This window comes from Triticum aestivum, chromosome 7D (assembly GCF_018294505.1).
Source record: "Triticum aestivum cultivar Chinese Spring chromosome 7D, IWGSC CS RefSeq v2.1, whole genome shotgun sequence".
NCBI lineage: Eukaryota > Viridiplantae > Streptophyta > Magnoliopsida > Poales > Poaceae > Triticum > Triticum aestivum.
In genome coordinates, this window is record NC_057814.1 from 65,914,012 (window position 1) to 65,927,025 (window position 13,014).

Consider the following 13,014-nt stretch of genomic DNA (forward strand, 5'->3'; position numbering starts at 1 on the left):
TTTCAAAACAAAAAGTGAAGCAAGACGTTGTATGTTCTTTTTAGATGAAACGTTTGCAATTCAACGGTACACATACTTCCCTTTCATTTTCTTTTTTATAAGTGAGAAAACCAAAAATGTCCCAAAAATCTAACTCCTTTCGTTTCCATTTTCTTATCAGTAAAACGTAAATTTTATGTCAGACAGTGCTGATTAAGTTCAGGACAAAATAAAATTCGATTAACAAAAAACGATATGTGACATACATGAGAGTTCTTTTTGAGTTGTACCCCACGAAGAGTTGTCGATTTTCTAGAGAACCAACCAGTGATCGGACAATCAGGATGGCAGTGGTACCCCAGAGCATCAGAGATCAAACCCTATGTCACAAATATGAATTATTCTCTCCTCCTAAAAAATAAAATATTCTTTTAGTAGGAGATGATATTTCAATCTACAGCAAGGACTTCATCAATCTTCAAACTCTGCAGGATTTGAGTATATGGTGTCTGCGTTTCTAAAAAAGTCATTTTTTTTATGAAAGAAGAAACACAAAACATGGGCTCACCCGTGCGACCGACGAGGGCCGTTTAGAACAGAAATATTACTTGATTCGTCAAACCTTTTTTAAAGGGGACCGACCTGCGCCGGCGCACCGGCCCAAATTTAGGCCGGTCGGCCCGCAGCCGTCCGATACAGCTACATCAGACCGTCAGATCTGCTCTTAGTCATCTTGTTCCTCCCTCCCTCGATCTCTTCCTTCGTTTCCCACCCGCTAGCGCACCAGATCCGCACGAACAACGCGCGCCATAGAACCGCCTCCCCCCTCCCGACCACCCCCAACGCCGATGACCTTGCCGGCTCGCCGCCGCTCACCGTCCTTGTTCCTGAAAAGCCGCAGTTCCAGAAGCCCGCCCACGGTTGCAGCAAAAAATCCCACACCGGTGGAAGCTTCATGGTTGCCTGTTGCAGCAAAAAAAAACGTGCGTCATCGTCGCCGCGACCCTCGCTGTCGTCGCCGGTGACCCTCACCGGTGCCCAGTTGCAGCAAAAACAAATCGTGCGTCATCCCCGCCGGCCGCACTTCATTGTTGTAGTTTGTAGCAAAAATGAATGCCGGTTGTAGCTTTCCTGTTACTGGTTGAAAGCAAAAAATGCAGCTCCACTGGACCGCCGTTGCAACTCTACTGGACTGCGGTTCCAGCTCTTGTGGCCATGGTTGCAGCTCCTCTTGCCTAGTTGTAGCACGCCATGCCAGCGACTGTGTCGTCCGCCGTCACCGATGTAGCAAAAATGATCGCCGGTAGTAGCAAAATCAACAACAGTTGTAACAAAAAATCGTCGTCTGTCGTCTTACCATGACTGTTTGTAGCAAAAAAGATGCAGGTTGTAGCACCGATGCTCGTCGGTTGTAGCAAAAAAATTCCATGGTCGCAACCTCGACGTCCACTGGTTCCAGCAATTTTGCGTCGAGAGGTTGTAGCACCAAGGCTCGTCGGTTGTAGCAAAAAATCACCATGATTGTAACCTCGACGTATGTCGGTTCCAGCAAAATTGCGCCGAGGGGTGTAGTCTCCATCATGGACGGTTGCAGCTCCGAGGTAGAGCTCCGGTGGCGCGAATCAGAAGCGGATCTGGCCAAGGGTGGCTGGATCGGTCGATTCCTGTGGCAATGGCGTCCTGGGAGGCCTCCGGGAGGCGCCGGTTGACCATGGCAGCGGGGCATGAGAAGGAGGCAGAGAAAGGAGAGGCGGAGACGAGCGACCAGAGAAGAAAAAAAGAAGGAAGAAGACGCACGTGGGCGGGGCCCCCATCCTACGTGTCGCTAGCCGAGTCGCTGGATGCGTTCACGCGTGGACGCGACCGGCCGAAAGGTTCGGCCCGCACACAGTCGTGAAACGTTTCCCTTTTTTAAAAAAATTTAAGAAGCAAAGTTTCTCCCTTGAGTGAAAAAAGGAAAATGCGAGAAAACGGCCGGCCGTCCGCGGCGAATCTAACGGCCAGCGGCGACGCTGTATCCACCAGCACGGCGAAACCGCCGCGTCGTCCGCACGCGCGACAGTCTCTCGTCGGCCGCCGCTCTCCCTCGATTCGCGCCGGCGGCGATAACTTCCGCTTACGAGCGCGCGGGATGGCGTCCGCGCTTTGCTCTCCCCGCCACCACCACCGCTCATATCTCTGCCGCCGCCTCCGCCCCGCCCCTCCTAGCCAAGCCCGTCCCCGGAGCGGCCCATCAGGTAAATTCCTCTCTCAGCATTCGCTTCTGATAGCTCCATCCCGGTACCCGTCATCCACGGTGTTTCTGGTCGCGGTTAGGGTGTGCTGCCTGTACTGAAATCTGCAATTTGGTACTCGTCCAAGTGCCCAATCGACTCCGAGGCCTGCTGGTTGTTTGATGGGATTGGATAGTTTTATTCTGCATCAGCGCGGAGATCAGGGATTAGATTATTTTCATAGATCAAGCGACATCCGAATGTCCCTGAAATTTATCTTTTCTGAAGTAGGAATTTGCCTGGAATTTATCTTTTCTGAACTAGGAATGTGCCTTGAGTACATACAGCATCTCTGAACTAGGAATTTATTTTGTGTTTATGCAGGATTGGACACCACAAGGTTCCTTCGTTCCCGCCCGATGTCCACCGGTAGGGGCTGTCCCGCATCGCGTTCGTCCATGGAAGCATCCGACAGCAACCAAGGACCAGAACATCTCGTTGTTCTGATTCATGGTATCATGGCAAGGTAACAGCCATACATTCTAGTCCCACCATAGCAGTTCATAAAAATTGGATGAGCTGCATATCAAAAACACATTAATTCCCCTGCGCCTCTTTCTCGAGAGCTTAATTTTGTTGTTACTGGTTACATATTTCCTTTCAACTTGGCCTGAATTTTGGCTTGATTTGTATGAAATTACAATTCAGAACAACTGCCTTGCTCATTGATGGTAGTACTATTGCTGGCTGATCTCTTTGATTTACCTTTTCCTGGATTTTAAGATGCACCCTAATTTTTATATGTGAATTTTGATGAGTAAATCGCATGGCATACATCTGTACTTAACTGTCAAAACTCAAAATACACACCCGGATTTGTAAAAGAAAACAATAGTTAAAGCTTTGAAAAATGCTAAAGGTATATTTATGTTTGACACAGTTTACTCAACAACACTTTAGTCAAGCTGTACTTATTGCCGTTTTTACTGATGATTTTCCCTTGTTCTTCTTTGAATATAGCTCCAGTTATAGTATTTAACAAATGGAGTAAGTTCTAAATTAATCTATTCCGATGCCAAAAAAACATAGCTTAAGCCAACTTAGACGCCTCTTTTTAACTTGTTGTTTGGAAGATAAAATCAACAGTCTTGAAGGAACAATAAATCCTAGCAGATGGATGCGGATGGTTAGATCACTAGAACACATGCCAAAACTTGCCTGTTATGCTTAAATACATCTACTTTGAGAATAACTATGATCACACTAGATACTTCTATGACAGTCCCAAAACTACTACTCCCTCCGTCCCAAAATAAGTTCATAGGGAGTATATATTATGCTAAAACAGGACCGTACAACATGATCTCAATTCGATTTAAAAGAAGTTCATAGGGTACTGTCTGACCTCCATTAGTACCTAGTAGACGTAGCTGATGGACATGGTCTCTTCCAGGAAAAAAAGGTTTTCGGTCCATCAGTTCCATAAAAATACAGCCCACAGACCACACTTCAATCACCGCAGTCTATTCGTAGGAGTTCAACGAAAACCCTGCTGCCTTGTACCATCTTGTCACAACATACTCGGCCATAAATCAGTTTCTGAGGTGGTATGAGCAAGCCCAAAATCGCAAATTTTAGGTCACAGTTTGCATTAAAAAGAAGATTGCTAGGCTTCAAGTCTCGGTGGAGAACATTTGCTGAATGTATATGCTTCAAGCCACAAAGGATCTGATAAAGAAATACTGCACAAAACATCCATAACAAAGTAAGTACAATTTCTCAGAACATGACAGAAGCATGCAGATTAAAAAGAAACTAGAAAGAACAAGATCAACAGAAGAGAAATAGTTGTCCATTCCAGAAATCCACTGATTTCTCACACGTGATCTAGCGTCAACTTCTTTATGCTAGAAACCCAAGTAGGCACTGACAGTACTACACATATTATAAGCAAACAGTTTTTTGATAGAACCTTTCCACCAAGGACTATCCAGTGGCATTTGCGAAAGTAGAACATGATTTGATATTAGGAAGACCTGACATCGAGAATGCACTTCTATTTAGGGAATCATACCTTAGCAATGATGATGCATGGGTGTGTTTGACAAAGAATAGAAAAGGGAATTGCTAGCATTAAGTAGTATACTAATATGTCAGCTTGCAGGCATGTATCACATGTAAATATGCGATGAACTTGTTCAACTCCTTCCTTTGCTCAACCGAATGTTCAGAGGTGCATTAATTGAAACGTTCGAATAATATGTTATATCATTTCTAAGAGGTGCAATACAATAAGGTACTTATTCAGTATTAGTGTATATTTCAGTTCACCTATGTCGGAGAACTGATCTAATTTCCATTGTATTACAGAGAAGCGAAACATCAACCGACAGTCAACAAATATATCCCCATAATTCCAACACGAAGGTTAATGTTTATACTAGCACGTAGTCCTAGACTAGCAAAGTATCAAGATGATTCAGGCCAACCAGAAAGAAGAAAGGTCGAGAGGCTTTAGTTATAACTCATTAGCTCCCAGAATACTAGTATCTGACAGAAGTATGTATGAGGCTGAGGCAGAAAATAAATTAAACAGATAATTGACAGTATGATGTACTCGAGGAATCAAATGAAATAGGATACTAGAGACAAGAATTACCATAGCCAAACAATAGTCTGATTACATAAGCGAACTTATCGTACAAAGGGAGGATGAGAAGATTTTACTTTCATATTGAAATAACAATAAGAACCTTGCTGTGCTCCTCCGATAAAGCTTGATTTGAGTGAATAATTTGATGCGGATCGGTGTCCATCAATTCATATGCAATATAAACATCATTGAATGCAATCCTTTGTGCAGGGGGTATAATATCCCTTATGCAACAATCTGTACAAGAATGGACTCATGTAAGAAATATATTTTGTAGCATTAATTCATACCCCCCCCCCCCCCCCCCCCCCCCCCCCGAAAAGGCAATAACTATGGTTAGCAATTAGTTTTTACATCCTGCACAAAAACACTTTAGAAAGACTAAGACTACATAATGTACATATCACAAGAAAAATAATACAATTAGACATATATGTACTTTCTTTCGTTTGCTTGAGTCAGCTTTATCTTTCATCTTGAATGAATTGAAATGGTCAACAGGTCATGGAAAGCTGAAGAACACATACACTTCATTCAGGGCTCCTTTGATTCAAGCTGAAGAACACATACACTTCATGGCTCCTTTGATGCAAAGGTTTTCTTAGGAACTTTGGAGGATTAGAATCCTTAGGAATTTGTCCTATGTTGGTTATTTGATTCATAGGATTGAATCTCATAGGAATTTTTCCTAATGATTTCTTTGTACTATTTCCCATAGGATTTCTAGCATCCACTCAACCTCTTTAAAAGAATTCTTTGTTTTTCCTATGATGCAATCAAACAAACCCAAAATCCTGTAGGACTGAGATGGGCATGTCATGCCAATCCTATGTTTTTCCTATTCCCACGTTTTTAGAATCCTACGAATCAAAGAGGCCCCAAACCATTTTAAAAGAATCCTTTGTCTTTCCTATGATGCAATCAAACAAACCAAAATCATGTAGGATTGAGACGGGCATGTCATCATATGCTATGTTTTTGCTATTCCCACGGTTTTAGAATCCTACGAATCAAGGAGGCCCTTAACTTATGTTTGCTATCATTAGAGCTGACATATCTGTACGTTTTTTCAAGGGCTCGAGGCAACTTATGTTTCACGTTGAATGCATTGAAATAATCAGCAAGTTGTGAAAAGCTGACGAACAAATACAGTTCACTTAATTTATGTTGGCTATGGTTACAGCTGAACTAAGTTGCATCGAAACTTCTACCAAGTGGCATTACCATTTCAGACTTGTTTTTGGAAACTACAAACCGAACATTTGTTAGGGCTGAGATGCATCCAATGACATTTGGTTGAGGTGTTGGCTTCGTTTTTAGGATAAAACATGTTTTTGAAGATATAGTACTGTGCAACAACAGCAGCATGTAGAAATAAATTGGCATGCTAGCAATATTTTCACCCAAAAGATAACAGAATTATGATTTCCAGAAAATGAGTCAAACGAATAATGATTACTGAGAATCTGCGGCTAGTAGTACTTCTGACAGCACCATATGAAATATGATTCAAAGATGAAGGTGGTGGTGATGACAACCTAATTTGTTTGTTTATTTTGCTTGTTTCATGCGTGAAGGATGTAACCTTGCACATTTCCGACTGCGTTTTGTAGTATTGCAAATACCAAAAAATTTACGCATTCAAAATTTCAAACAGCAGAAGGCATAAAATACTTCGCAAACAAAAGCCGTCCTACTCGCTTGTGTCGCCTCCCGGGGGGGGGGGGGGGGGGGGCTCGGGCTCGGGCGAACCCTAGCTGCCGCCGCTGCCCTTGACCCCTCCTTCCTCCTGCTTCCCTGTCGCCGTCGGAGGAGGCCGATGAGAAAAGCTTGCCCGACAATGGCGGACGACGGGCTCTCCTCCTCCTCTCACGTGGGGGCCTCTGGCCAAGGCGCGCCGCGCCCTTGGGCGCCCGGCATGGCGGCGGAGATGGAACTCCGGGGTGGGGACCCCAGGTGTTCCGGCGGCAGTTGTGCTACCACAACTGTGAGGGCAGCGCGGGGGGGGGGGGGGGAGATGGTGGCTGGTGGTGGCAGATCTAGGGCTCGTGGCTCAGATCTGTTCCCCTCCGGCAAGTTCTTCCAGCGCCAAGACGGTGTTTTGCTTAATGACGTCCCTCGTTAATCTGTCCATTGACGAGTTCTGGAAGGCTTCGCCCGAGATGTCCATTGGTTGCTTGATGCATGTAGATTGCTGGATCGGATGGGATTCGGTCGTGTGCACCCCTATTTCAGCCCGTGTGGCTTCAGGAGCGTGTGACGCGAAGCTTCGTTGCCTGTTGACATTATGGTACATGTCGGTATTTCGATTTCCATGATGAAGACAGTGGCGGAGAACGTCATGATGGCTGAGGTCTGAGGCCTTGTAATGGCGGATAGAGTCTTCGAGGCGGTGAGGATATTGCTTGGTGATTCGTGACTCGTAGCAGCGGCATCGACAAGTGGGGTCGGCAGCACAGGAGTACAGAGTCTTAGCTTTCAGGGTGTAAACCCAATGTCGGCCTTAATTGGTTGTGCCTGACAGTGGCCTTGATGAAGGCTGTCGGATTTCGGGCTCCGCAAACCCTTGATAGATTCGAACTCTGGGGTGCGTGCGAAGAACTCAACCTCCCCAGTCTGCCAACTCGCCAATCTCATGGCCTAGCTCGATGAACAGGAAGGAAATGGGACACAGCAGTTTACCCAGGTTCGGGCCACCTTGCCACTACTAGGGAAAACCTTACCAGTGGTGCTGGTTTTTGAGCTACCAGTAGCGTGGGTGCCCGCGCTACTACTATGGCGGTACAACTATTTTGTAGCAGTATCGCTTGTTTAGGCCAGCGCTACTGGTATGTTCAGATACTAGTAGCGCGCCTCTGGAAAGCGCTACTGGTAAATGAGCGCTGCCGGTAATATTTTGGCCCGCGCCACTGCTAAAATTTATATTTTTTTGTATTTTGGCGCTGTACATGTTTAAACAGATATATCTTTTATACAATAACAACTCATCATGAACTAGTCTGTTTAAATAGCATATTCATTACCGCTAGTCATCACCACCAAACAATGTTCGTCAATGAGACATCATATAACAAGTTGGTCACTAGTCATAATCACAACTCCTCCTCCTCATCATCAACTCTAACACATTGTAGCACATAATAACATATTCTACCTAGGACCTACTCCTCTCATAGGACCTACTCTACCCTCTCTTAGGTAAAATATCATAAAACAAGATAGGCATTGACTCTCCATTAAGGAAAATGGACTCTCCATAATGAAGAACGGAGATCATCCTGTCTCCAAGTCTTGGCCTACGAACAATGTTGCTTCCAAGTAGCTCTCTACGATGGTCGAAACATTTTTCCAATCATTTATTATCATGGCTTCCTCGCTTTTAGAAATCCGGTATGGATAGGAGTGATGTGGATACTGCGGCTGACCTGGCCGTGGTGGCCGTAAGCTCATAACATCAACGCGACCTCTCGGCAACATCAGATGAGGCACACAATCCATCGGGATTTTCTATTCAAAAACATATTAATAATTTTGTAGTTAGCAATGTAGTTTAGTTTTAGAAGAATTTATGCAAAAGATGCACGGATGTCGTAATAGTAGAAAATCTTACCATGCTATCTCCATTGATGTTACCGTAGCACACCGCGTGCACTAGTGGCACATATTGACCATAATTTTGAGGAATTCGATAATAGTTATTGTAATTTTCAAGATCAGTAAAAAATGCGATAAGACAATGAGCGCGGCGATGGAGAGGACGGGCTCGCCTGCTCCCGGAAAGCGTACGAATGGGACAGAGACGCGTGTGTGCATGTATTGAATGCAATCGTATAGATAAGTGAAGGATACGGCTGTCAAACAGTATCATACGATGACGGTGCCGTCTAGACAAACAGCACGATGGAGTCGGCTGTAGGCCTGCTCTTCATCTCGCTCAGTCCGACGACGATGAACGAAGCTCGGCTCCAGATCTTCTTCGCCTCTCTGGCTTGCTGCCGCCGTCCCAGCCTATCTCGGTCCCCAATGGTCCCCAATCCCACGGCCTCTCTCGTCCGTCGCCGGGAGGCGTTGATTGCGTCGGAGATGATCCCCGTGGTCGGGAACCTTGACCATGAACTACATGGTGAGCAACCAGCACAGTCTAGTTCTCCTCCTCGCGATGTTTGCTACTCCAATTTTCAGAACCTGGGTTTGGTCCGATAATGCTTAATTCAAAGCATCAATTTTGTGATTTTGATCCTGAATTGAGATTTAAAATGAGGTGTGTTAAGATTTTGTTGCCACGATGAATTAATTCGTGTTTCATTGATCACACATGGTGAACAATTGCACCATGCATCTAGTGCTGTTATCTGTACTCTGTAGTTGGCATGTGGCTTTCAGAAACTGAAAGTGATCTTAGGAGCAAAGTGTGAGGCTGGAGATTCTAACTTTACTGTTGAAAACTGAGACAAACTGATGATTCTTTGCTGGCAGGGCAGTGGAGTTGTTAGGTGTGGGATTGACGATTCTAACTTTTTTGGTGCAGGGGCAGTGGAGCTGTACAGGTGTGGGATTGACAGAATCAAGTGTGAATGGGTGATGTGCCCATTGAGCTAGTTATAGATGGTTTCAAAGGATTAATAATGCACAATGTATTGTTCTTTTATCTAAAATACATATGGACGTTCTGAAATCTGCCATGTGGTGGGTGTGGAAAAAAAAAAGACATAGTTTTGAAAATATATGTCTTCAATGGTTCTTCCTGTGGAGCATAATCAAGCCACTGTCAAAATTGACTCTGGAATGTAAACATGCTCTTTGCTGTATCCGAAATGAGGATGCCAAGACAAGAGCAGAAGCTGGACATACACCCACCTACAAAGATGATACTAGGACATTTTCATGACAAATGCTCCAATATGCGTATATAAATTGATTTCAGCAAAAAAGAAATGTGTATATAAATTGAAAGACTTGTAGTTCAATTTTTTCTGACATTTCTTTGTAATCTGAGAGTTTGCAAGGATTGTATTAGTCAAGTTGCAAGTAAATGCAGATCTCTTTGTACTCTGTACAATATATGCAAGATATTTTTTCTTTAACAAGTATCCGTCATTAATAAGAGAAACAAATCTTTGTAATCTCGGCTGAAGTCTGTGTTGTTCCTGAAATCACAGTTTTGAAGTATATGCAATTCCATGTTTCATTATTTTTAAAATAAGGGAGACAAACTTAATTTTGAAGCCTTTATACCATCAAACAAGAAGTACGATAATCTCTGAAAATAAATTTTACAATCTGATCATGTCAAGCCATCCACAATCTGATCAATGTACAATTTGATGAAACCATCCAAATAAAAATCAATCCCATTGTTTGTCATGGTTGGATGCGAAGAACAATACATTCTCCAAGGAGACAAAGCTCCACCTCTGCAATGCAAAGCTCGGATTCGTTCAGGGTTATGGCTCCTTCCTCCTTAGTCCACAACTCGGCGGGCTTCAATGCCGCCGGTGATGCAGCAGCCGACGCGAGTTCTCACGTACGTTCTGCCTTTACTCAATACTCGCTCTCCCTTCCCCTGTGTCCCAGTCCGACGCCGGCAGCGGGGGAGCGGTAGAGTCTCATAGGATGCCTTGTGAGGAGTGGGGGAGCCCGTCCATGTGCGGTTGGTACAGGATGCGGGCTGACGGCGTCCACCGTTTGGTTAAACAGATTGATGCTATACGGTGGGGCCAACCTCAGTTTTCCCATACGTGGATACCCGACTACAGCGACTACACCCTCCAGCTCCGATCCCAACGGAAACGAGCGCCTAGCGATTCCGAGAGCGTGCGAGCTCGTCCGCGCTTGCTAATTTTCGATAAGACCATCTTTCTTCTTATAAATTAATTGTGCTTCATCAATGTATGTCGGGTGGTAGGTGCGACATACGCCAACGGGTGGCTTATCATTGTGGGAGCCAGTAAGACATCGCCGGTGCCTGGAAACGGGATAAGGCGAAGACATGCACGCCGGCGAATCTTACCCAGGTTCGGGGCTCTCCGTGGAGATAACACCCCTAGTCCTGCTCTGGGGGGTCTCCGCATGATCACTAAATCAACACAAGTGGCTACAAGAGGCTCCTTGAGCTGTTTGGCTAGAGGAAGAAGGAGGGCAAGGCCAGCTCTCCTCTTCTCTCTATGTGGTGTCTAAAACTCTAAGAGATCAACCCTTTGCATGGGTGCCCTGGGGGGTTTATATAAGCCTACACCCCAGGGGTACAATGGTAATCCGGCTGGACGCGGGTCCAGGCCGTCAGTGTCTGTAATCGCCGGCTGCTGGGGCCCGCCGACTGGTGGGTCCCGCCGGCTGCCGACTCCTCGGCCGACAGGCCGACCCCACCGCCTGGGGGTCTTGTCGGCGGCTGGTTACTGTAGCCTCGCTCTTGATGACGATGACTTTGTCGGGGTAAGCATGGCTACAGTGCCGCCGCCTGGCAGGCTTACACTGTAGCCTTACCTCGTCTTATCTCCTTAATGGAGCACATACTTCGAGGGGAGGAGCAAGCCGGCTATTGGGAGCCGGCTATCTCCCAGGCCGACTGGGGGAGGCTTGGCCGCCTTCAGGTGTCTCTCTGGCTGGAGGGGCCCGCCGCCTGCGGGCCGTAGTGACAGCCTGTCGTGGGTGGCGTCATGGTCAACATGGCAATAGTGCTGCGCCGGACGGGGGATGGCCGCCCCGTACGACGCACTGTGGCCATGCATACTCCGGAATTCGGGGGTGGCAGGCTTTACTTTAGCCACGCCTCGTCTCATAACCGTTATGTGGGTGCAGACTTTGAGGGGGGCACGCTTGGCTGCCTGCTAGGAGCCGGCCTTCTCATGGCCGGCTGCTTGGAGTCGGCCCTCTCTGCAAGAGCCCTCAGAGCCTTGCCGCCTTCCGAAAGCCGGTCGGTGGGTCGGCCGGCCAGAGGAAGGCGGCCATGTGTCTTGGACGCTTGAGGGCTCGATCGGCCTGATATTATTTTGAAGAGCCAGCGGGAGCCGGTTAGGCTACCCGTGGTCATTTACTCCGACAGTAGTCCCCGAAGCTGGTTGGGCTTCGCGGCTGAAAGGGGGACGAGAAGCTCGAGCAACTTCCTATCTTGAAGAGCCAACAGCTAGGAGTCGGCCCTGGTTAGACGCGTCGTCTTGGGAGGGCTTGAAGCCCGAAGGCGGGAACCAGCTGGCGCGCGCGCCAGGTTGCGGGCCGGCCGCTCGCCGCCTGCGCGCCGCGTGGCACCCTTCGGCTGGAAGAGCCTGCCAGCCCACGCGCGCGACGGGACGTCGCTGCAGACCGGGGCCCGCCACTTCCATGCCTCGGCCCATGTGTGGATCTTCTGTGGCCCAAACGGGCGGTTTGCCTTCCAACGGCAGTTACTGCACGTTGTTAGGGTGCAATAATCGTGGGGCGTGGGGGAGTGGGCGCAGTTAATCCCACGCCCCCCCACGTCTCGCCTCCTCGGCTCCGCCGCGCCTAGGCTATAAATAGGGGGAGGAGGGGGAGCGGCAGGCGCTCGCACGCTTGCCCCTGCTCCACCATCCTCTTCTTCTTCTACCTCTCCGTCACCGCTGTCGCCGCCGCCCCGCCGTTCCACCGTTCTTCTTGCTACGTCGTAGCTTTGCTGCCACGAGGTCGCGCTCTCTCCGCCACCACACATCCCCCGTCGGCCTTCCGTCCTCATGGCGCGCGCCGGATCCTGGGACGGCTCCAACGTCCACGAGGACCACATCGACTTCCTTCGCAAGACGCGGCGGCTGCCCGACGAAGATTATGTGCGGGTTCGTCTCGCGCCGGAGAAGGAGATTTCGCCGGCACCGGAGGAGGGCGAGCGGGTCATCTTCCGCTCGCACTGCCTGCGCGGCGTTGGCATGCCGGCGAGCGGTTTCTTCCGCTCGTTCCTTGGGTTCTACTAGCTTCAGCCGCACCACCTTACTCCTAACACGGTGGTGCTGCTGTCCGCCTTCGTCACCTTGTGCGAAGGCTTCCTTGGCGTCCTCCCCACCCTCGAGCTCTGGGGGGAGTTCTTCCAATCCAAGCTCGGCACCGTCGCCAAGGGCGTGCCGGCTCAATGCGGCGCCTTCATCGCGGTGCAGAGGCCGACGAGCGACAATCCGTTTCCTTCTGTCACGCTGATCTAGTCGGTGAAGCTGTGGCAGAAGTCCT

General features: G+C 47.8%; 1 protein-coding gene across 2 annotated transcripts; it reads left to right on the plus strand.

Moving 5' to 3' along the window:
- Window positions 1-1,940: 1,940 nt before the first annotated feature.
- On the plus strand, window positions 1,941-9,932 carry LOC123167241 (uncharacterized). Of its 2 annotated transcripts, none has more exons than XM_044585072.1 (3): window positions 1,941-2,216; window positions 2,577-2,718; window positions 9,374-9,932. In XM_044585072.1, the coding sequence occupies exons 1-3, from the start codon at window positions 2,111-2,113 to the stop codon at window positions 9,402-9,404; spliced, it is 279 nt and encodes a 92-aa protein (XP_044441007.1). In that variant the 5' UTR covers window positions 1,941-2,110; the 3' UTR covers window positions 9,405-9,932. The 2 variants fall into 2 exon arrangements, with proteins under 2 accessions (XP_044441007.1, XP_044441006.1); XM_044585071.1 differs by lacking the exon at window positions 9,374-9,932 and adding an exon at window positions 5,347-6,347.
- The last annotated feature ends 3,082 nt before the right edge of the window (window positions 9,933-13,014 follow it).

Bases quoted from the DNA above. Each gene is read 5' to 3' on its own strand.
- LOC123167241 (XM_044585071.1), top strand. From the start codon at position 2,111: ATGGCGTCCGCGCTTTGCTCTCCCCGCCACCACCACCGCTCATATCTC. The intron at 2,217-2,576 runs GTAAATTCCTCT...GTGTTTATGCAG, and splicing joins TCCCCGGAGCGGCCCATCAG to GATTGGACACCACAAGGTTC. The intron at 2,719-5,346 runs GTAACAGCCATA...AATGGTCAACAG, and splicing joins ATTCATGGTATCATGGCAAG to GTCATGGAAAGCTGAAGAAC.